The sequence below is a fragment of the Rhincodon typus genome, chromosome 6, assembly GCF_021869965.1.
Source record: "Rhincodon typus isolate 14 chromosome 6, sRhiTyp1.1, whole genome shotgun sequence".
NCBI lineage: Eukaryota > Metazoa > Chordata > Chondrichthyes > Orectolobiformes > Rhincodontidae > Rhincodon > Rhincodon typus.
The window spans coordinates 50,414,247-50,439,246 of record NC_063337.1 but is presented as its reverse complement, the minus strand read 5'-3'; the positions used below and the strand labels follow the sequence as shown (position 1 = coordinate 50,439,246).

The 25,000-nt window shown below is 39.8% G+C and overlaps 3 protein-coding genes across 4 annotated transcripts in view; 2 read left to right on the top strand and 1 right to left on the bottom strand.

The window, feature by feature from the left end:
* Window positions 1-6,682, top strand: part of LOC109916311 (neuronal PAS domain-containing protein 2) — a 131,700-nt gene extending 125,018 nt beyond the window's left edge. Inside the window, exons 22-23 of the mRNA XM_048597984.1 lie at window positions 2,016-2,196; window positions 5,437-6,682. Of these exons, the coding sequence (XP_048453941.1) occupies window positions 2,016-2,196; window positions 5,437-5,589 (334 nt within the window). The 3' untranslated portion in view covers window positions 5,590-6,682. The remainder of the gene's footprint in view (window positions 1-2,015; window positions 2,197-5,436) is intronic.
* Window positions 6,683-8,456: 1,774 nt separating this feature from the next.
* On the top strand, window positions 8,457-19,451 carry rpl31 (ribosomal protein L31). The gene is made up of 5 exons (XM_020516034.2): window positions 8,457-8,553; window positions 9,029-9,135; window positions 15,246-15,371; window positions 18,331-18,443; window positions 19,378-19,451. Exons 2-5 carry the CDS (start codon window positions 9,029-9,031, stop codon window positions 19,407-19,409), a joined length of 378 nt encoding a protein of 125 aa, XP_020371623.1. The 5' UTR covers window positions 8,457-8,553; the 3' UTR covers window positions 19,410-19,451.
* A 50-nt stretch (window positions 19,452-19,501) lies between these two features.
* On the bottom strand, window positions 19,502-23,002 carry LOC125483312 (TBC1 domain family member 8-like). 2 transcript variants are annotated; one of them, XR_007262263.1, is made up of 3 exons: window positions 22,634-23,002; window positions 21,227-21,324; window positions 19,502-20,069 (listed from the first exon to the last, which is right to left on the bottom strand). XR_007262263.1 is itself a non-coding variant. In XM_048597985.1 (2 exons), exons 1-2 carry the CDS (start codon window positions 21,287-21,289, stop codon window positions 19,641-19,643), a joined length of 492 nt encoding a protein of 163 aa, XP_048453942.1. In that variant the 5' UTR covers window positions 21,290-22,586; the 3' UTR covers window positions 19,502-19,640. The 2 variants fall into 2 exon arrangements, 1 of the variants encoding a protein (XP_048453942.1); XM_048597985.1 differs by lacking the exon at window positions 22,634-23,002 and having other exon boundaries at window positions 21,227-22,586.
* Between the last annotated feature and the right edge of the window lie 1,998 nt (window positions 23,003-25,000).

The window sequence follows — 25,000 nt, the reverse complement described above, 5'->3', positions numbered from 1 at the left end:
CATACTCTTCCCAGCAGACAATGGGAGCAACCCTATTTAAATTTGATTGATGGTGCTACCTTATTGCTGTTGCACTATTTTTCACTGTCACCTTAAACTTAAAAATGTATATACCACAATGGTCAATGCAGTTTTCAGGGTTTACATGAAATTTTGATTGCACACAGGAAACCCTGATGTGAACAGTCTGACAATGGACTACAGTTTGTTGATGAGCCTTTCAGTCAGTTTGCAGTCACTTTAGAACTTCAGCATGTAGCAAGCTTGCCAAGATGTCTGTAGTCAAAAGCTAAGAGAATATGAGGTACAGAGAGTCAAATGTTTTTTAAAGGAAACACAATACTATTATAGTCTTATTAAAATAGTGGTCCACCCCAGTCTGACACGACTGATTGCCATCAGCGTTATTGCTAGGGAAAAGTCCTGAAGAGTCAACACGTCATCGGATCAAAGACACTGATTGCACAGTTGAGTCCAAACAAATATTATTTTCCTTCAGGGAGCCATTTTATTGACAACAACAGTTTACACTCCAATACATGTCACGGTAGCAGGACCATGGGTGATGAATACAGATAAAGAAACTTAACAAGATGGTACAGTGCTCCCAGCATCGAAAGACCAACAATGATCATACATGGGCCATACAGCAGAGGTAGTTACATGGAGAACCACAGATTCTTTGTTTCATCCATTAATGCTTCATTTGATGAACACAATGAGGAATGTCAAGACAGTAATGGTTTATAGACTACTCAAGAAAAATATCAGAATCAGAATCAAGATCAACAATCATCCTATGATCGACTGATCTTTGAAGTCCAAAATACTTTGTTCTGGAAGTATTATGAATCCTCTAGATCAATTAAATCTGTAAGTTCGAAACCTGAGGGGAATGGGATGACTGGGGGGTAATGGTAATTGTAGTATAGTGTTTATACTTTTGTATAACGTGATAACAAAGTGGGAAAAAGCTTGGGCAAGATATTCTGTGAGACAATAGAGTGGGAAAAAGCCTGGGGGAGATTTTCTGTCAGACAATGGAGGTGAAAGGATTCATCAATGAGCTAAGCTCCAGGCCGACCCACTCTGATATTTATCATAGCCACTGGCAGGGCAATGGACAGTTCAGGGCAGTTAGAACACAGAGCTGTTGGACACTGGCACAATCTCCTTATGGAGGCATATGTGTCTTCCCTACCTCTTGATATTAATCGTTAATATGCTTAAGAGTTAAAGCAACCTGTGTATAGTTACTGAGATGTAATAAAAATGCATGCTGTTATCCAAGACTTCTGCTGGCTCATACATGTGGTTCGTCCTTGACCACAGACTACTAGAAGACCCCTTGACTAACATAAGAGGAAGAATTGATGGAAGCATTCTACCCAAATTCCAAGTTATTTGTATCTAGGGATCTGATCATATTATAACATGGTGACAGCTATGTTCAAGAATAATAGCAGAATCATGACTAACATCGACTGTCTGAATAAACAGGAAGCAGTGATTGTGATCTGAAGGCTACATAACACTATTGCTTGGTCATTGTGTTCACTGACCTCCGACCTTGTTATTGTATGATCCTGGTCAACCTTTGTCCTAAGTTAGAAAAAATTAATCTGGGCCTTGACCAGCGGATCTGTTGAACTAACTTTGAACACATGTTTCTGCTGTTTTTTGTCCTGCAACCAAGCTAGAAATTGGAAAGTTGAATTCTGACCTTGTTTGATGGCTGACCAAAGTAGACTACCTGGCATCTTTCTCCCCTCATGCCCCTAGTCACGGTGGAGGATCCTACTGTTTTCAAGATTAATAAAGCTATGCAAATACACTGGGATATATTTAAATTCTATTTCTTGTAAAGGCCAGTGGCAGCACTGGGCATCTACATTTACTTGGCATTTAATGTAGCAAATAACTGCAAGTAATGATTGTTTAAAGAGGGTTGTTTGTGCAATGTTAATGATGCTGATATTGACATAATATTTCATTGTATGAATGTTTCTTGACAGGTACTCACAAGGACAACAACTGCCCCAAAATCCGGCACCACAGCCAGTTAGAAATAGTGTATCAATGATCTCCAATCCAGTGCTTATGGGTCAAATAGTAACTCCGGCATTTTCTATACCACAGTCACCTCTGTCACAGCAAACTATGCACCTACAACAGCAGCCGCAACACTATTTACAGGTAGGTCCTTTCTGATGGATCTTGTAAATATAATGTGTTTATGTTTATATGTCTATTTTTGTGTCATTTTATCATATTTTCTTAATGTACCAAGTTTGTGTGTCTCTTTCTTCCTCTACACATACAGTTAATTAGCTCTGAATCAGAAGATTGTGAGTTCAAGTTCCATTACAGTATTTGAGCACACAGTTTAGCCAGACACTTCATTTCACTGCTATGTCTGAGGTGACATCTTTCAAATATTTTAAAATTCACTCATGGGATGTGGGTGTTGCTATTAAATGTTACATTTATTGCCCTTGAACTGGGTGGCTTTCTGGGCTATTTCAGGGGGCAGTTAAGAATCAATTACATTACTGTGGCTCTTGAGTCATAAATAGGCTAGACCAAATAAGGATGGCAGATTTCCTTCCCCAAAGGACATTCGTGAACCGGATGGGTCCTTTTGACAATCAGCATCGGTTGCATGGTTGCCATTAGACCAGGGTTTAATTCCAATATTTTATTGAATTTAAATTTCACCATCTGCTATGTGGAATTCAACCCTACCTCCCAAACATTAGCCTAGAATTCTGGGTCACTAGTCAGTAGCATTACCAGAATTCCACCTCCTCCCAACAGGCTATGATGAGATGTTAAAAGGGGGTTTCATTCTCCTATTCATTTGGTCTTTAGAAAGATTTCCCGTGTTACATCCTGCACAATTTTTCTTTCCATTGACTAGAAAATATTTGGCGTAATCTCTCTTCCCTGTGACATTGCCGATGTGTTTTGAGATGGTATACAAAGTCCACCACTTCTGAAATGTGACATTTTAAACTATGATAGTTTATTGTCTGAACATAAGACATGGGAGAAGGAATAGGTTAGTTACATCCCCTGAACCTGCTTCACCATTAATACAATCATCAACCTCATGGTGGTCGGTTAGCATTGCTGCCTCACAGTGCCAGGGTCCCAGGTTTGATTCCACCTTCAGATGACTGTCTGTGTGGAGTCTGTGCGTTCTCTCTGTGTCTGTGTGGGTTTCCTCCTACAGTCCAAAGATGTGCAGGGTTAGGTGAATTGGCTATCCTAAATTTGCCCACAGTGTCCAGGAATATGTAAGTTGGGTGGATTTCCTATGGGAAGTGTGGAGTTACAGGGAGAGGGTAGGAGCATGGGTCTGGATAGGATGCTGTTGGGAGGGTTTGTGTGGATTTGATGGGCCAATGGGCCTGTTTCTGCACAGTAGGGATTCTATGATTATATAACTCTGTTTTCCCACCTGATGCCTTGCTTATTTTGTTTCTTCACATGTACTTATTTTCCTTTGAGAAATAGTGGGTAAGTATTGGTAGAATTAGCAGGATGATTATCAGCCTGTTAAACAGCATCATGGATGGCCGTCCAATGGCCTAAAACTCCTGGAGTGGGATTTGAACCCAGAGTTTCAGGCTCAGAGGTGGGGACATTATCTTCTGAGCTGCAAAACCTCTTGGTCCTTTGTGCCTTGATTCCCTTATAGTCCAAACATTTATCTATTTTAGCCATATATATACTGAATGGCTGTACCTCCGCGGCTCTTTCTGGTGGAAATTTCCAAAGATTTACAATCCTGCAAGAGATTTCCATTTAGCTTGGTCTGAAAGGATTGACTCCCCATCATGAAACTCTTCTGTCTAGTTCTAAACTTGCCAGCCAAGGAATACAGTTTCTCAGCATCTACCCTATGAAGCTCTCTCAGAGTCGTCTATTTCAATGAAGCCATCTCTCTTTCTTATAAACTCTAAAGAGCATAGTCTTATCCTACTCAACCCCTGCACATTGGACTATTCTCTCCTCCTTGTAATCAATCCAATGAATAACCCAAAGAACTGCTGGAAATCTGAAACAAAAACAGAAATTGCTGGAGAAACTCAGCAGGTCTGGCAGCATCTGTGGAAAGATAGCAGAGTTAACGTTACGGGTCTAGTGACCCTTCTTCAGAACATCAGTCTGGTGAACCTCTATCCTGTACTTTCCACGGTAAGTATAACCTTCCTTAGGTATATGCACAGTGGGTGTGGTCACATTAATGTTCTAATATAACAAAACTGCCCTATTCTTGTACTTCTTTTCCCCTGCATTAAATCAATTGCTTTCCATATCTGGAACTGATAGAGAGTTAGAGCACAATACTGATTGGAGTACCTTACCCACTTTAATTACGCTAATCAAAAATGACTGATAAAGCTGGAAAAAAGAAAAATATGACTTGAGTTCCAGGAAAAAGGATCGCAAATGACAACAAATTATTCAGCAAAATGTGCTGGGGATGAAGTTAAACGTAGAAATGAAACAGAGGAAATTGACTTTATTGCTGGGAAATGGCTTGGTAAGGTCCGAGCATTAAGCCCAGAAAACTCAGAGCAGTACAAAGAACTGCCAAACAGCAAAGGGAATTGGAAAGGTTCTCTTTAGTTACAGAGAACAAAAGAGGTCCCAAATATCCTGAAAGCATTAAAAAAAAAGCCCTTTGATAGTTTGAAAATAGAACAAACATTCACAGGAGTTCAAAAAGGGTCTGTCAGATTTGGCTAGATTAAAAGTGTCAGGATAAAACCCGCTGAACTCAAAAAGCCAAGAAAGAACTTGGAGTGAAAAGGACATAGAATGGAGCCCAATAGACAGCCTAGAGAGGCTGTACAAACTAAACAGTTTCAGCAGAGCTCTGCAGAGACATAAAGGCTGATATCAGGCCAATAAAGTTAAAAGGGGTCAATAAAGAACTTGTAGATTTTAATAGAATGAAAGTAGTGAGCGTGAAATTGAATTGGCAAACACCTCCCTTACTAAATTAAGTGGGACCAGGGCAGTTCCCATGCAGACAAAGTGATAGTGAGGGAGGGGTACCACACACAGTCAAAGAACCATGGGCAATAGCAACAAAAATACATGAGTCCATGTAAGCCAGGGGTCCCAAAAATACCTGGGACTGAATAGAGACCAGCACATCTGCACAGCAGTTGAATTGGGGAAATTGTTACTCCATAAAGAAGATCATGCTTAGAACTGTCCGCATGTATTGTTCTTACCCCTTCTGGACTGAATTCAAAACCTCACCAAATTTCCTGTGTAAACATTTTACAATGCACTTAATTTATGACCATTCGGTCTAACCAGCGATTGCACCCTGATCATTTATATACAGTCAGAAAATGTGTCAATTTCATGCTCAATAAATGTAATCCATTCAATAATATATTTTGATATTTCCAGCAGGCTCAAACATCCAGTTCCTTGCAAGGTGAACAACCAGAGCTGCTTCTTCTCCCTCCTCCTTATCCGCAGCAACAGGAAATTCTGGGCTACCACCCACAACCTCAGCAAAGACAACGTGTACAGCGCCTCTCTGAATCATCAAATGTTTAACTCACGCAGTAGCCTTCCAGCAATTAAGAAATATAAATTAATAAACTTGTTTAAAGCAATATCCACCCTTTCAGTTTAATAAATTGCAGTTAATGTGCTACACTTTTACTGTTTCCAGACAATGTGTTAAAATATAAAGCTTCACAAAATTTATTGTAACATATTTTAATTATATGATTGTTAATTGGAAATGGGAGAAGAATGGCACATTGAAAGCTACAATTTGGCATTATAGGTTACACTCAGTTTTTATTTTTATTGTTTTAATTTTACTGTTTTCATGTAATTTTTAAATTCTGATTATTTTAATGTGAGAAGGCCACATGTACTGCTGGTTAATGGATTGAAACACCAGCAGCATTAGGGATGTTTTGAAATGATTACTGAGTTTGTTGTATAACTCATTAGCATAATCCAAGTTAGAATAGTTCAAAGCTTATTTTTTTTTAAACACATAACGCCAGTAATTTTCTAACTTTGTACAGCTGGAAAAGACTTGCTTGCCAGCACCATATTTCAGAGATTCTGGTGCTCTTTATGTAATTGTCCAATTATTCGTTTAAGTGGTCAGAAGGACGTGAGCTTTGTGTGCCAGGATTTTCATTGCACACTCTCACCAGATGAATTTTTCGTCAAAAATGTAAAGTCAGGAAATTATCCCTTATATGTACAGATGTACAGGCTTGCCTCAGATTCCTTTTATACTTTCTAAGTTTGCTGTTATCAGTCAACAGCTGGGAAATAAACTTGCAAGCTGTGTGGATAGAATGTGAAATGGGGCTACATGGATTGTTTTACAGAGATCCATCATGGATTTGATGGGCTGAATGGCATCCTTATATGCCATGACTTAACCTGAATGGATTCAAGCATGACAAGAAACTGGGAACGATGTACCTAGCTTTTTGCACAAAATCAGCTATTATGTTTGCAACATAACCTTGTTCCTATTATGTAATCAAGATATATTTTACGATTCCCTGTGCTAAATTGGCACATTTAGTATAATGCAACAGCTGATGTTGTGTATTGGCTACTAGGTCCCTTCAAGGACATATACTTTGGACAAATTCTTAATGTCACATTCAACAGAATAATCATTAATGGAAAAAGATCAGTTCTACAACACTGGATGTTTAAAAGGAAACTGTTTACTTTGTGTTGTATAATTTTCAAACACATGCACTTTTTCTGATTTATATGTTTTATTAAGGCTGCATTTGTTACATAAAAATCTCTAAATAAAAAGTGAGTGAGGAACTGTCTATCAGACAGACACTGTAATATATGAGTAATTTCTGTATAAATGATTCTTTGCAACAAAAGTGGATTTTAGTCTAATTTTGTATAAAATGCATCAATCCATTTCATATTTGTTTTTTTTTGTCAGTGACCATTTTGTAATAAATAGTAGAAATCATTGCTATACATCACAAAGTGTAAGTTAATGTACCTTTATACCCATGTTCTTCACAAATCCAATGTCATATAATTTTCTGCACATCCAAACTCAGTTTATCAGTGTCCATAGCAAAACTGCAACCAAAATTATTGTGATATTTTGGATATGAGTTATGCATGAAATTACAATGGCTCAGAATCGGCAGTGTTCTTCTTCTGTTCTTTTTGAAATGTGGTGTACCGTGGAATATGTATTTCCCAACTTTGGTCCCCTTGTAACCATGTCTCTGTAATGACAATTTAGTCTGAAACATTGATCTCTTATTTGTGTCACTGGTTCATCTGTGTTATTGTGGACACTGTGCACATTCAGATAAAGTGACCAATTTTTTTTAACTCCAGCTCTCTGCGTCAACCGTACTCCTTTGCACTATTGCTGTCCCTTCATGTACCACACAACTTGTCTTTGCCCAGAGGAGATTTTACAGAATTGATAGGCTGTATTTGCCATTGTTGTTTCTGGTGCCTTGGTTTCATTCCTTTTCTAGCATTTGATACAATTGAGTGGCCATTTCAGAATGTAATTAGGAGTCAACCACATTGCTATGGGTCTGGAGTCATGTGTAACAAAACTAGAATAGAAGGATGAATTTGGTTTATTGTCATGTACTAAAGTACAGGAGTACAGTGAAAAGTTTACAATGTTGCCCCTCATGGTGCTATCTTAGGTACAAAATACCTAGATACAAAAATAGAGAAACAAAAAAAAAATTACCTTACAGTGATCCATTATATAAGTTAGAAAATAAGATATATCGTTAAAGGATAAACAATACTGTCAGATAAACAGAATACAGATAAACTAAGATAACAAGGTGTAGAGCTGGATGAACACAGCAGGCCAAGCAGCATCAGAGGAGCAAGAAAGCCAACGATTCAGGCCTGGACACTTCTTCAGATTTTCCATTTCTGAAGAAGGGTCTAGGCCCGAAACGTCAGCTTTCCTGCTCCTCTGATGCTGCTTGGCCTGCTGTGTTCATCCATCTCTACACCTTGTTATATCAGATTCTCCAGCATCTGCAGTTCCAATTATCTCTGAAACAGATAAACTAAGCAAGGACAGAAGTTTTTGTTTGGTAAAGGACAGTAGTAAACAAGATAGGTTTTGTAACAACAACGAACAGTGGTTTAATGGTCATCATTTAGACTTTTAATTCCAGATTTTTATTGAATTCAAATTGCAGGATGTGAACCTCATAACATTACTTGAGTCTCTGGATGTGAACCTTATAACATTACTTGAGTCTCTGGATTACTACTACAGCAAAAATATCACTGGGCCATTGCCTCTGCCCCCAGTAATGAGCCAACAGTATATTATTACAAAATACACTGTGAAATTTGAGATTGGAATTCAGCCCCTGCTGTTTATAGGAGTGAAGCAGAATTCTATGTAACCAGGCTGAGAGATCTTCAAGGTTCCTGACTCTGCTCCGGAAGCGCTCCCCCTGAATAACCACCCACAATGCACCGGTCCTTCCTTTCCGACATTTTCCGGACGAGGTGAGTGTCTCGGTCCGGGCAGCGCCGATACAAATCTGTCTCCATCCTTCGATTGTGTAGCTCGCACAGCAGGATAATATGGGGGAATCAGAGTCAGGCAGAGGGGGCAACTTTCTGCTGGGCTTATTTCCTTTCCTCGACCTGCCGGCGGGGTGTTTAATTGAGATTAAATGTTCGAGTCGGGTCTTCGATCCTGGGGCCTAATGTGCGCCTTGGCGCCCGTCTAAGTACCGCTGCCCTGGGCCGGTCTGTTTGACTGGGCAGCCCCCGGCTCGGCTCGGCTCGTTCACAGATATTGCCCGCTGTTTCTGCGGAGTCTTGGCTCCAGATACTCAGCACCGAGCAGAGCGCGGGACCTCGGCGAGTGAGTGGCTGCAGGTCACAGCTTCATTCGGTGCTAAAGGATTGCAGTAGTTTGTGAAGCTGTTTATTTCACCTGTTATAACTCGTACCCGATTCTTCTCCGTGTTCACAGATGGCTCCCGCTAAGAAAGGTGGAGAGAAAAAGAAGGGCCGCTCAGCCATCAACGAGGTGGTTACGAGGGAATATACAATAAATGTCCACAAGCGTATCCACGGCGTGTAAGTAAAAAGAATTTATGATCATCTGGATTAATTGGCCGGAAATATGTCTCTTATGCCTGCAGGTTTGAAGATGTGCAGACTGGGTGGATTGGCCATGCTAAATTGTCCGTAGATGTGCAGGCTAGGTCGGGGAGTCATGGGAAATGCAGGGTTACAGTGACAGGGTAGAGAGGTGGCTCTGAGTGGGATGCTCTTCAAGGGTTCGGTGTGGACTCAATGGGCTGAAAGGCCTGTTTCCACATTATAGGGATTCTGTGAAGCTCCTGAAGGGATGGATGTCCTATTTTCAACAGTTGGGGTTTTCCAGATTGCCTTGTTATCTAAGGTAGTTTTGAAGTGATGGTGTCATTTATATAGAGTTTTTCCATTTAGTCATGGGAGATGGATGTTGCTGCCTGTGCCAACATTTATTGTTCATTCCTAGTTGACCTTGAGAAGTTGGTGGTGAATTGCTGCCGTCCAATGGTACATGTCCATTCTTGATGCAATTTGTAAGTTCTAGGATAAAACATAGTAAAGGAATAGTGTTATATTTCCAAGTCCGGGTGGTGTGACGTGAAGGAATTTGGAGGTCCTGGTGTTCTCGCACATCTACTGCCATTGTCCCTCAGGATGGTAATGGGTTTGGAAGGTGTGGAGCACAACACATTGTGGAGCTGGAGGAGCACAGCAGGCTAGGCAGCATCAAAGGAGCAGGAAAATGGACGTTTCGGGTTGGGACCATTCTTCAGAAAAAGCTTCATACTGTGTTGTCCCTGACTCCAGCATCTGCAGTTCTTGCTATCTCATTGTGAGTTATTGCAGTGCATTTTGCAGGGTGTATACACTATTACTATGAACTATGTATTTTCTAGGGTCAGTTGGCAGGATGGCTGGTTTGCAGTGCACAGTGGTGCCAACACAGCGGGTTCAATTCCCACATCAACTGGGTTTACATTGAAGGTTCCACTTTCTCAACCTTGCCTGAGCATGGTACCCTTAGGTTAAACCAATGCCAGTTGTCTGTCTTTGAAAGAGCTGCCCTCTGGGACTGTGGTGACTTAAAGTTTACCATGTATTGATGGTCGAGAGCATGATGTTGAAGAATGATGAATGGGGTGACCATCAAGTGGCCTGCTTTGTTCTGAACAGTGTTAAACTTGTTGTATTGTTGAGCTGCGTTCATCCAGATGAGTTGGGGGTATTCCATCACACAGAAAAGAGGGTAAACAGGCATCATATCAGCAGATATGGCACCATCTCAGTATAGAGAATTTGTTTGTTTCCACAGATGATGCCAGACATGATGTATGTGTTTCAAGTATTTTTTTGGTCTATTTCAAATTTCCAGCAGTTGCCACATTTTCCTTCTATGTAAAAAGGAGGTGGCTGTTTGGCGTGTTGCGTCTGTGTTGGCTCTGTAGAGAGTAACTTATTTAGTATGACTCCCTAACGTTTTCAATTATCTATCTGAAATCTTTGGATGTTTATCCGGTTTCACTATGAAAGTCCCCCAACTATTCTCCCCATTCCAGATTCTAAACACTTAATGCGCAGAACGAAAGCTATTCTCACGTTGCCTCAGCGTTTTTTGCCATATCACTAAATCTGTTCATATAGACCCAACCTGCAGAAACCTAACAACATTAGTTGTGTTGCACAGTTTCCTTGGTCTTCAGTTACGTCCAGAAGCTGAAACCTCTGGCCTTACTTTGGATTGCTTGTGATTTGTAAGTAGCTGGCATTCATGTCGCATCTTAAGATTCTTGTTAGGGAGGGAATTCCAACAACATTGTGGATATACCTAGAGTACGTGGACTGCAGCAATTAAAGAACGCAGCTCATCACCAGCTTCCGAAGGGCAACTAGGGCCGGGCAATAAATGCTGGTCCAGCCAGTGACGCCCATGTCCCAGGAGTGAATGAAAAAAGACTGAAACTGCGCATAATATTCAAGCTGTGGTCTCAGCAAAACCTTGTCTGCTGCTTACAAATCCTCACCACTCCAAAACAAGTCTGGAGGTTACAGATTTTAGGTATAACTGAAGACCAAGAAAACGTTTGCACTGTAATTGATGTCACTATCTGAGGAGGTATGTTCTGACAATGGAGTGAGTGCAGTGTCAGTTGGAAAGCACTTTGGGTCCAGTGACCATACCTCTCTTAGTTTTAACGTAGTTATGGGAAGAGATAGGACAGGTCCACAGGTTAAGGTGCTAAACTGGAGCCGGGCCAATTTTAGGACCAATAGGCAGGATCTAGCCGAGGTCGATTGTGTGAGTCTGTTTGATGGAAAAGCAACGACTAGCAAATATGATATCAAGAGTTCGGGAGCAGTATGTCCCTGTCAGAGTGAACAGAAAAGCTGGTAGGTTTAGGGATCCCTGGCTGACAAGGGATATTGAGGCTCTGGTCAGGAAAAAAAAATGAAGGCGTATGTTGGGTTTAAGCTATCAGGCTCAAGTAAATCCCTAGATGACTATAAAAAGTGTAGGAGCACACAAAAGGGAAATCAGAAGAGCAGAAAGAGGGTATGAGATTGATCTGGTAGATAAGGTTAAAGATAATCCCAAGAGTTTCTATAGCTATATTAAGAGTAAAAGGGTGGCTATGGAGAGAATAGGTCCCCTTAATGATCAGGATGGCCGTTTATGTGTGGAGCCACAGGAGATGGGCAAGATTTTTAATGAATATTTCTCCTCAGTAAACACTGAGGAGAGAATCGTGGATGCTAAGGAAATAAAGGAAACAAGTGGGAATGTTTTGGACCCCATACACATGACCTTAAAGCACATTAAGATGAATAAATCCCCTGGGCCTGATCATATCCATCCTGAACAAGCCCATCTGATCAAAGTCCTGTTGTAATCGGAGATAGCTGTCTTCACTACATCACCGATTTAAGTGTTACCTACAAACTCGCTAGCCATACCTCATATTCGCATCCATATCACTTATATAAATGACAAAGCAGTAGAACCAGCACCGATCCTTGCGGCACACCGCTGGTCACAGGCCTCCTGTCTGAAAAGCAACCTCCAGAATCATCTTTTGTCTCCTACCTTTGAGCCAATTTTGTACCCACTTGGCTAGCTCACCCTGGATCTCATGTGATCTAACCTTGCCAACCAGTCTACCATGCAGAACCTTTTTCAGCACCTTGCTGAAGTCCATATTGACATCATCTGTGCATTGGCTTTATTGCACCTACCCAAACATCTAATGTATTTTATGTGTTTTATTTTGAAAACGTGTGAAATGTTCCTGTGATGATCTGTTACAGTAAAGGCGCTATGTAGATGCACATAGAAAAATACCAGTACAAACCAAAGCCAATTATATAGAGTTAAAGTAGGAAAAGTTGGACAATTAATTAAAAGCTGATTCAAAAAGGTAGGTTAAAAAAGCAGAGAAGTTTAAGGAATTAATCCTAGAGCTTAGGGCTGTGATGGTTAAAAGACACAGTTGTTCCGAATGGGACAAAGGGATTGTTGGGGTACACAATTGCCTAGGATTAGATGGGTGCAAAGTTATCAAGTTAGTTTCAGGAAATTGGAGAAAGGGAGGGTGAGACCTTGGGGGTCAATTTAAAATGTGCTGATGGACCAGGAACCAGTGTAGGTCAGTAGGGATATGGATGAATGGGATTTAGTGCCGGTTAGAATGTGGGAAGTAGAGTTTTAAGGAAGATTGAGTATATGTAAAGTAGTTCCCAAGGAGAGTAATAGAATAATTCAGCTGGTTATTACAGAAGGATGGATCTGAGTTTGGAGATAGTAAGAACTCCCGATGCTGGAGTCAGAGATCAGTGGGGAGCTGGAGGAACACAGCAGGCCAGGCAGCAGGAAAGCTGACATTTTGGATTTTCTGATGTTTTCTGAAGAAGGGTCCTGACCCAAAATGTCAGTTTTCCTGCTCCTCTGATGCTCCCTGGCTGCGGTATACCTCGAGCTTCACACTGTGTTATATCTGAATCTGAATTTCACCAGAGTGGGTTGAGACTTGGGAAGTGCCAAGTGCTATTATTCATATAGAAATAGATACCTTGGTTACAGGGAGGATATGGGATCAGAAGTTCTGTTCATGCAGGCCATTAAGGCTGTCTATATTCAAGGTTGAGAGTGATTTTTGATCAGTATGGGGAACATGCAGGAAAGTGGGTTCAATCATGATCCTAGATAACAAGGTGTAGAGCTGGATGAACACAGCAGGCCGAGGAGCAGGAAGGCTGACGTTTCGGGCCTAGACCCTTCTTCAGAAATGGAGCTGCTGGCTGTGGAGAATTTTCTGAAGAAGGGTCTAGGCCCGAAAAGTCAGCCTTCCTGCTCCTCTGATGCTGCTTGGCCTGCTGTGTTCATCCAGCTCTACACCTTGTTCTCTGATTCTCCAGCATCTGCAGTTCCTACTATCTCTCTCAATCATGATCCTGTTGAGTGGCAGAGCAAGCTTGAGAGGCTGAACAGCCTACTCCTGTTCTTATGGTCTTATGAATAAGCTGGTCCAGCCTGGAACTGCATCAATGGAATCTGTCTAGAAAACAGTTTGTCGTCGATGAAAAGGACAGTGGTGTCAGTGCTATCATGAACAATATCAGAACATACTGAAACTGGGATTTAGCTTTGAAATCAGAATGATTAGACCATTGATTGTAATTGGCAAACTCCCGCTGGTTCTCTACCAAGTTTGAACCTGCACTCAACTAGTCTGTATGTCTCACCTCCACATTCAGGGTTAACAAACCATCAGTAGGCTCGATGTTAATTTTTTGCTTGAGTTTGTGCATCTGGTAATCTTGTAGGTGAAATGCACTAGTGGTTTTGTCAATGAAAGTTTTGCCAATTATTTCCAGTGGTGTTCCAATCTTAGGATCCCTTGCTGTTTGCAGAATGTACTGATGATTTAGGTTGTCATTGGGAGAAACAGTTGGGAAATTCAGCACAAAAATAATCTGGATAGATAGTGATTAGGTTGACTGGCGACTGCAGGAAGATATCAATGTTTGGTTGAGTGGATGGAAAAGTGGCAGTTGGAATTCAGTCCGTATAAGTGCGAGTTCTTAGATTTTTGGGGAAGTGGGTTGGCAAATAAAGCAAAGGAATACGCATGAAATGGCAGGAAATTGAGAGGGATGGAAGAAGTGACACCTTAGAGTGCACTGAGGGTGACAGGTCAGGTAGGTAAGATAGTAATTCAGGCAGATGGGATGCTTTACTTCATTGAGCAAGGTATTGAGGACATTAGTTGTAAATAAGAAAGATTGGATGAACTAAGATGTTTTCCTTAGAACAGAGGAGGCTAGGGAGTGACCTAATTATGTTGTACAAAATAATAAGAGGCTTAGATAAAGCGTATTGGAAATATCTGTTTCTCCATTGACTTCTCCAATTACCGGAGGTACAAAATTAAAACACTTGGTAGAAGGATTAGAGGTGACATGAGGAAAACCTTTTTTCACCAAAAGGGTGGTGGGTGCCTTGAATTTGCTATCCAATTTAGTTGAGGCAGAAACCATCAACTTATTTAAAAGCAGTTTGGGTCTGCTGCTGAGGCAATGGCTTAGTGGTATTATTGCTGGACTGTTAATCCAGAGACCCAGGGTTTGAATCCTACCATGGCAGGTGATGGAATTTAAATTCAATAAAATATCCGGAATTAAGAATCTAACAAGACCATGAACCCATTGTTAATTGTTGTAAAAACCCATCTGGTTCACTAATCCATCTTTAACTGGTCTGGCCTACGTGTGATTCCAGACCCACAGCAATGTGGTTGACTCTTAACTGCCCTCTGGGTAATTAGGAATGGACAATAAATGCTGCCTAGCCAGCGATGCCCTCATTCCCATTAATGAATAAAAAAACCCTGCAAGTATGCAGGCCAGATATTGTGAAGTGTGTTAGAATTAATGACTGGTCAAATTGGCTATCATTCAGCTGGCATTCTATCATCTATCCGTTAGCAACAAGAGTTTCTCTGAATAGATTGTTTTAGAATGCAAAAATTACTTGAAATGGTAGTATTTACTGAAATCCTGCCTGGATTTGGTTGCAGTATGTCTATTAAGACTTAATAGTCAAGAAGAATCAGCATTGTGATTGACAAAATAAAATCTTGGATTTTCTTTTTAAGGGGTTTTAAGAGACGTGCTCCTCGTGCCATTAAGGAGATCCGTAAATTTGCAGTGAAGGAAATGGGTACTCCTGATGTCCGCATTGATACTCGATTGAACAAGGCTGTTTGGGCTAAAGGTGTAAGGTATGTAATGGACAGGAGATAATTTCTAAAGTTACTTGTATTTCACAAACATCTTAGAATAGATAGCATGTGCAAGACCAGTTAGTTGTACTTCCTAAATCTTTCAATGGCTTTATATTAAAACATGTTTCTTATTCCTGATAGTTGGGAGAGATTGGTTTTATTGTTTAAAGAAAGCATGATGGGTGTTCAAGATCTGTTTCCCATGTTGCTGACTTTTCTGCTTGTTTTTGTGCTTCTGTCAGGTGCAAATCAGACAATAGCTTTAGTCATAAAACATACAGATTGGGAGTAGGCTATTTGCCCCCTTGAGTCTGCTCCATCATTGAATAAGATGATTGTAAATTCAAATCTGCATTCCTGCCTACCCCTGATGATCTTTCACCCCCATATTTAACAAGAATCAATCACTTTAGCCTTTCAAAAAAAATTATACTCTGCTTACGCTGCCTTTTCAGGGACTTCCAAAAACTCATAGCTATTTGAGAGGAAAGGAAAGTCGGCCTCATCTCGGTTTTAAATAGGCAAACAGATTTTTAAACACATCCCTTATTCTAGATTCTCCCATAAAATAAAGCATCCTCTCCACATCTATCCTGTTGAGGCCCCTCAAGATCTTGTAAGTTTCAATGAAGTCATTGAAACATCAGAGCTTTGCAATGTCTCGCCATTTCAAATGTGCTTTATTACCATTCCTGTCAAAGGGACAGCTTCACATTTTCCCACCTTGTACTGCAATTGCCATATCTTAACCCACTCACATAACCTACTTATGTTTTTTTTAGTCTCTTTGTCCTCTTCACAACTTACTTTCCTACCTATCTTTGCATCAGCCAGTTTGGCAACCATACCTTCCATCCCTATATCCATTTCATTTAAAGAAATTGTGAACAGTTGAGGTCTTGGCATCAAACCCTGTGGCATATCACTTATATTTTGCCAATCTTCTGTCAATACTTGCATCCTGTTTTGTGATAACAGATGTCAAATACCTGTTAATTTATTTACCATTTCAGGCATTATATTATTTATTCTCCAATTTAATTTTATATGAACCATAATACTTAGGCACAGAAGTAAGCCAGTCAGCCCATCGAGTCTACTTTGCCATTCACTGAAATCAAGGCTGTTTTGGTAATCCTCAACTCCACTTTTCTTGCCTTTTCCCTATAGCTCTCTAAAAATCTATATCTCAGCCTTGAAAATAATTAATGACCCTGTCTCTACATCCCTCTCTGGCAAAGAATTCTACAGGTGCACTATCCTCAGAAGTAGTTGCTTCTCATCTGTCTTAAATGTGCAACCCTTAACACTGAGATTATGCTCTCTGGTTCTCGATTGTCCAGAAGGGGCAACATCTGTATCTACCCTGTCAATTTCCCTAAGAATCTTGAACATTTCTGTAGGTTCGCTTCTAATTCTTCTAAACAATGAATACAGGCCTGACCTATCCAACCTCTCTTAAGATAGTCTCTCCCTACACTGGTTTCTCAATGTATTCAGAAGAAACGTTTAATGTTGGGTTTGACTGAATATTGGATTATTCAAATGCATATTAATACCTCAGCTAATTGTTTGAGCCCCAGCCTTCCACTAGAATCAAAATTGAGATTTAAGACCTCCTTACAGTTAGCTGTTGATGCATCATATTTGCTCATTTGAGAGCGCTTTTTGGGAAGCATTTGATATTACTGGGTATTCTATTGTAGAACTTAGCTGTGAATTCTTACCTTTTACCTAAGGTGAGTTACTGAAAGCTAAACATAATGGGTCAAGTTTGAATGATTGTGCTGAACAGAAAGTTTAATAGAATTTATACTGGGAAAAGATTGATTCCTCTCAAATCTAGATTGGCAGTGAATTTAGTACAACTGCCTAAACCTATGTGTTTATTTTTGTAAAGGTAATTGCCTCTGCTTTTCACCAGATGACCTTCGAGCATGACCCAACAGAGATTGCTTAGAAAAGATTGCAAATCCCTCTCGGTGATTTTTCATTTCCAATTATCACACTTTCATCCAGGTGCAATATTTGGACCCATGAGTATTCACCATATAAATCATTACCTTTTGTGTAGATTCCAAGTTGTATAAATCTAGCATTGTGGATATTCTAGTCATACAAGTTATATATTGATAGTAGTATAATGCCAGTTCTTGACTACAGCTATCTTAAGGAGACATGTATGAATTGATTGCAGTTGTACCAGCTTTGAAGAAACTGTCTGATGTAATCCCGCACTTCTGCGTGCACGCCACACACACACACAGTTAGATTTGGCCAATTCTTTTGAAAGTTACAAACAAAACAGATAGCCAGTTAATTATCATTTTACTGGCTAGAATGTATTTCAAGGCTGGGGGATGGGGGGGGAGCCCTTTTTGGCCTTTAAACATCAGGAACGCTCAGCCACTCAAAATTTACTTCAGGCATTGGGCACTGGCCAGTACAGCAGGGACTATTTGCAAAGCAGAAATGCTGCTGCTGCTCTCCAGGTTCTCTACTCAGTTCCTATCTTGCTTTGATTTATATATTTGTATTTATCCTCATTTCCTGTGCCTACTTTAAATTTACTTTAAAAGCAATATGTAACTTTTTTGGCCAAAATATAACACATTCGTTGCATTACCACCCCATCCCTATTTGGTGTCTTAATTCCAAAGTGTAGGTCATTAATATAAAGTGTATAACTATGATCCTAATACAGATCCTCAACTGTTGCCTATTTCTACCTTCTTGAAGCTAACTTGTTTATGATGAGATATAATAGCGAGATTAAGGTTTAAGAGGATATTTTGGATAACAAACATGAAGGCTTGTATATTAAATGTCAGTCATATTGTACAATCATGATACATCAAGTTTGTGTTGGTGATGGGTAATTGTGATAGATCCAGTTCTTAAGTTTTATGTTTAAAATATGAAGCCATAGAATTTCAAAAATTTACACTTCTTCCAGGAATGTTCCATATCGCATTCGTGTTCGTTTGTCCAGAAAGCGCAATGAGGATGAGGATTCTCCTAACAAACTTTACACGTTGGTAACCTATGTTCCTGTCACATCCTACAAGGGTAAGTTGGAGCAAATTTAAAGATCAGTTGATAAAAAAGGATAGCTTGCTAATGGTCCAAATTAATGTGTGGCTGAGCTTATGTGCCGGTCCTGTTTATCATGGTTCCAGGTCTGCTATAATAATTACCCTACCATCCTAAAGTCTTTTTGCTTTGAAGGCAGGAGATCATCACTGTCTAGTGATCTACTGGAACTAATCTCATACATAAAAGTCTGTTGAACTGTTGAAAGTCTGTGGCTTTTAAAGGAAAAACTCTCCTGTTGATTTATTCTGTAATACTCCCCATAATTCTGTTTAAAATCTGCTGTGTGATGGCTCCATGCATAACCAGTTTTACTTATTGGTTTCACAAGGAACAAGTAACCTATCAATCATACTTGAATTAATTCAAAAACTACTGGTGCCTGAAATTAATCCTCCTTGCTCCCAAGGAAATGGCCTGTTCCAATAGCTGAAGTTTAAAATCTTAACGATCCTGCCAACAGCTTGGATTAGAAGGAAGCTTTGTTTTAAACTCAATCTAAACAACTGCAAGACTGGAATAAAGACATAATTATGGCAGAAATAAAACTCAGCAGGCGTAGCAGCATCTGTGGAGAGAAAGCAGTGTTTCAGGTCCAGTGGCTCTTCAGTCCCGTTCTGCTGCCAGACCTGCTGAGATTTTCCAGCGTCTGCAGTTCTCTTTTGTTTATTGTGGCAGAATAGATGCTGTCTGAAAGTAGGTTGGATGATACTTTTAGGACTGCTAATAGTTTTGAAAAAAGTAATTCTGTTGTAGTTGTTGAAGAATTGACTAATGCCAGTATTGTTAGTTAAAATGGTGACTTTACAGGTTATTAAAATGCCATTAACTGGCTGGAACTGGTCTGGGGCATCAAAATATATAATTTAGATAGACAACCAGATTAACATTTAATTTTTTTGTTTTACAGGTCTGCAAACAGTCAACGTTGATGAAAATTAAATTGTAAATGCTTTGTTAAAAATAAAGTTAAAAATGACTGCATACCTTTTTGGGAACCTTTGTAGATCAAACACTAAGCTAGGCACAAAAAGTACTCAAATGAATTTATTCAAAATTGCACATACAATCTGTAAACTTGGACATGTACCCAAACATTTAGGACAGCACAGACTTATTTACAGTAGAACTTCAAGGTTTCAACTGCCAGCGTTGAAACAAATATTTAAAAGGCTAGTGGATTGTCTGATTAATTCTCTGTTGATACTGATTTGCTTTTGCATGAAGGAGTTTACTTTTTACAGCTACTGACCTTTCAAAAAAGTTCACCAAACATTGTTCAGTCAACAGTGAAGCCAAAATTTGCTCAAAGGACACACTCCAGTCATCCTCTCCAGACTGTGAAGGTGGAGGATTATTTTTCAGGCCCATATCCACTCCTTCAGATGGAGCAGACGCTGTGTTTGTAGGTGTCAGTACCTCCGTTTCTTTAGAACTTGCAGGCAGTTTGGAAATACTTCCTGAACTACGTATTTTTTGTCCTGCCTCCCCAATCTGAAGTAGAAGAGTAGTGACTGTAGCAATAGCTTGGTAAAGACTGTTCTCTTCTGGATCTTCTCGAAACATACTGTATAATGTCTTGCAAAACTGGATGAACTCTCTCTGTGTGGGATTAAGTTTTTAAAAAATTGTAAAGTCAGTCACTAAATCCACAGCTCAACAGGCCAAGTGCATAACCCAAGTGCAAATCCGCACAGGTGATTTGTTTGGGAAATAATAGGAGACAAAACTTGAATATGCAAGTATTTGGGTGCATTTTCATTGACTGAGCCTTTTGATAAATAGCATTTGCTGCTGAGAACGTAACTAAGACAGTTGCAGTTACTGAAACTAGTAGATTCTAATTTCATTGTAAATTGGTTTCAAAATAACAATTTGCTCATCTATGAAACCAATGAAGCAACTGTTATTGTTTACATCTGTCGTTTTTAGATCTCATCCAGGCAGAAACTGGGTGAAAGCAAGCACTGTAGTGTGGGGACAGGAACATTCAGTTGCAATGTAACATTAATGAAACTACAGCAAGTGGACCTATAGTTCAGTGTCCATGTATTTGCGGATTGGCCATGGTTCATAGGATAGCCAAATGTGTTTAGTATCAATCTTTAATCCTTACAGCATATATCAATGGCAGGCAGTTGATTTTCCTGGTCAGCCACATGGTGGAAAGAAAATGGGAGCCTCTACCATGACTTTATAGCTTGGCAATACAGCACATACTTGAAAGTATATGTTACCACAGCAACTGGGACCTGGGACTACAGCCAATATAGCTGAGATTGTTGCCAACTGCTCAGTTCTGTCCCTATTCCAGCTGGGGTAGTTTTTGGAGGTATTGTTTTTGCTGTACCCTGGGAGGAGTTTGAAGTGATCTCAGACCTACACTTTGGCAGAGAACTGAAGAAGCAATTGGATAATAAGTCAAAATGGAAATGCAAAATGGTGTAATTTTATTGCAGCATAAAAGCTTGGACGAGATTAAAAACTAGCAGACTTCAGTCTTTGGCACCAAACTCCGTGGACAGTTTATCTTTTGCATTGGGTTCAAAGGTTAAAATCAATAATATTGGGATTAAAGGGGGGCTAGCTGCATGAACATGAATTACCTGTATTCCTTCTGAAATACTACCAGGATTTTTGAATGTGGCTCTCACCCACTTTCCCCTCGTTAGAGGTATTCTGGCACTGCCTACACAGAAAAGTTTATTTTTGTTTTTAACAAAATTTTTAGGTTTTTAAAAATTAAATGATAAACATACCTGATTCATCAATGAAAGATCTTTTGTGGCTTCCTTTTTTCTTTTAACCAAATCTTCAAGCATTTTTTTCAATTGGTGTTGGTAATTGGTTGATCCACCTTTTAATAATAGTTTGTTTAATTAGTCTGCATATCTGTACACATCAAATGTAAAATAACCAATGTAGCAGCTGGGTTCTTTGCCTTTCTTCCCTAATCAACCTGTTCAGAGATGTTGCACACCTCTGGAGCATGTGGGACTTGAACCCATGGCAGGGAACATTACCACTATTATGATTAACTTAACAGGTTTCACCAATTCATAGATGCTCATTGTAAAATTTAATCTTTTAGACCTTGTCCACCAAACAATTAAAATGGAGGAGATATAGGTTTGCCACAAGCTAAAGGTTTGTAAATAATGGATTTCAGGTTTCAGTTCTGTGAAGGTACTTTTTCTTACTGAAAACGGGCCAGAAAGTCAAATTTGATCAGCAAGTTCAAACATTTCCAAGACAGCATGTGACTTAAATTCAATTAAGTATCAGCTACTGAGCGCTTCACTGGTAACTGCAGAGGTTTTAATGACCTACACATAAATAAACGATCAGAGGCCATTGGTAGGTTGGGTTCAGAAGAAAACAGTCCTTCTGCTGGCATGACTTTTCATTTGTCAAAATCTTTAGGCAGAGTTTAGTGTCCAGGTTGAGAGCTTGAGAAAGTTGTCTGGTTGTCAGAACAAATATGCAAAAATAAAACTATTAAGACAGGTTTCACTCTAGAATCTTATTTGTCCAGTATGACCAATCATAACACTGGAAATATACAACCCCAACAACACTATCTATTTGAATGCTAACAGCCATCTCTAGATCTAATGTTCTGATTCTTAGCAAGAACCCCCAGGGGCCTGACTTGTCATTCACAAAACTTCAGTAAAATGCTTTTACCAGGCTATACCCGGATGCCAAGCCAATTTGTTATTCCAGCATTATTCCGGTGAATAAAAGAATCCCAGCCTTTGCTCGATCACAGATACCTCCCTCATCTTGTGGTGTCAAATACAAGAAATCCCTGTTTTGCATTTTTCTATGCTAGTGGTTATTTAATGAGACCTGTATTTTTGTTTAATAGGGTGAGTCTTTCTTAAATTCATTTTGTGCCTGTCTAGCTGGTTATGCAATTAGCTCCATTTTGGAATGGCTTCTCTTGGTTCCCAGTCCTTCCAAAACAACTGGACAACATGACAGCTTGAACCAAAATAAAAAGTCACTGTTTTAAAGAAAAGTAATTTTAAAGAATTATGATTTGGAAAGTATGGACTACTCCCCATCAATAATTTTGAGTTAGGAAGTAATATTTTGGTTTCATAACTTTGGATAACAGTTTAGAAAAACACAAAAAACAAAGCTAGGCAATAAATATGCACTTGCAGTTTGATTTGTTGAGGTAGTCAGGTTGTACACTGGAAACAAAGGTAGTCCTCAAAGGAGATAGGTTATCTATGTCATCATCATTGTAGGCTAGGAACAAAAGCAAGAATAAATTTCATGGATCAAACATTCAAAATTCAATGCTGCATGTAAATGAAAGTGACAAATATCTGTGGGAGGCTTTATAAAATTCATATTTTGATGAAATATCAGACATTACCACTACTCCCCCACCTCCCCTGGGAGTCTGTTGGTAATGTCAGTGAACCCAGGAATGGGAAGCTTAACATTTGAGGACTCTGGGACTATACTCATTGGAGTTTAGAAGGATGTGAGGGGATCTAATTTAAACTTACAGAATACTGAATGGCCTGGTCAGAGTGGATGTTGGGAAGATGCTTCCATTGGTAGGAGATTCTAGGACCCAAGGGCACAGCCTTAGAGTAAAGGGAACACCTTTTAGAATGGAGATAAAGGAGAAACTTCTTCAGCCAGAGAGTGGTGAATCTATGGAATTCACTGCCACAGAAGGCTGTGGAGGCCAGGTCATTGAGTACATTTAAGACTGAGATAGACAGGTTCTTGATTGTTAAGTGGATCAAGGGTTACGGGGAGAAAGCAGGAGAATGGGGTTGAGGAACTTATCAGCCACGATTGAATGGCAGAGCAGACTCAATGGGCCGATTGGCCTAATTTCTTTTGCTATGTCTTATGGTCTTATGAACCCAGACTAATGTTCTGGGTCTAATGCTAGCCTAATGGCAACCACAGTTGATCATCATAAAAACTCTTCACTCATATCCTTTAAGGAAGGTAATCTGGCCTACTTGTGACTCCAGATCCACAGTCATGGAATTACCAAAATAAAGACAAAAAAAATTTGGTGCTTCTTCCTAAAATGCCTCTCAGCAACGTAAATATGCTCCAGTGGTTTTTCACCATTGAGTGAACATCCCAGGCAGCCAAGGAATTAAGTAATTTCCTTTCAAGACTAGCTCAGTGTAGAACACCTGCACAACAATCAGGACGGTGAGGGGAAAAGTGATTTAGCAATTAATACTAAGCAAAGCTACAAGTTTTTAAAAACTAGCTTCCCAGCAGATTTTCTACTGTTAGCTTACCAACTAAAATGACTTGTATTTACATAGCACATTTACAATGAAGCAAGGCCCATCCAAAAAAAAACTTCATGTTAAACTAGACTAATGAGTAAAGTTGGATCACATGGGATCCAGGGCGAGCTAGCCAATTGGATACAAAAGTGGCTTGAGGAGGAGACAGAGGGTGGTGGTGAAGAGTTGTTTTTCAGACTGGAGGCCTGTGACCAGCAGTGTTCCACAGGGATTGGTACTGGGTCTGCTTTTCTTTGTCATTTATACAAATTATTTGAATGAGAATATATGAGGCATAGTTAGTAAATTTGCAGATGACACCAAAATTCATGGTATTGTGGTCACTGAAGAAGGTTTAAGACAACAAAGCGATCTTGATCAATTGGGTCAATGGGCTGAGGAGTGGCAGATGGAGTTTAATTTGGATAAACGTGAAGTATTGCATTTCGGTAAAACAAACAAGCAGGACTTAGGGCCCTGGGTAGTTGTTGTAGAACAGAGAACTAGGAGTTCAGGTACATAATTCATTGAAGTCACAGGTAGGCAGGGTGGTTAAGAAGGTGTTTAGCATGCTTGCCTTTATTGCTCAGACCTTTGAGTATAGGAGTTGGGATATAATGTTGAGTTTGTACAGTACGTTGGTAAGGCCACTTCTGTAGTACTGTGTGGGTTTCTGGTTGCCCTGTTATAGGAAGTATATTATTAAACTGGAGAGGGTTCAGAAAAGATTCACCAGGATGTTGCTAGGAATGGAGGGCTTAAGTTATATGGATAGGCTGGGACTTTTTCACTTGAGCATGGGAGATTGAGGGGTGACTTTATAGAGGTATATAAAATCATAAGGGGTATAGATAAGTTGATTAGCAACTTTTCCCTAAGATTGGGGAGTTCAAAACTAAGAGGCATTTTTTTTTAAAAAAGGTGAGAGGAGAAAGATTTAAAAAGGAAATGAGGGGGCAACTATTTTACACAGTGGTTAGACTGTTGAATGAACTGCCAGAGGAAGTGGTGGATGCAGGTGCGGTTACATTTAAAAGACATTTGGATAAGTACATGAAGAGGCAAGGTTTGGAAGAATACAGGCCAAATACGGGCAAGTGGGACTAGTTCGGTTTGGGAACATGGTGAACTTGGACAGAAGGGTCTGTTTCTGTGCTGTAAGACTCTATAAGCTAAAGGTATAGGTATTAGGGCTGGCAACCAAACATGGATGACTGAAGGAAGCAGGAGTGGGGGGTAGACTAAATGGCA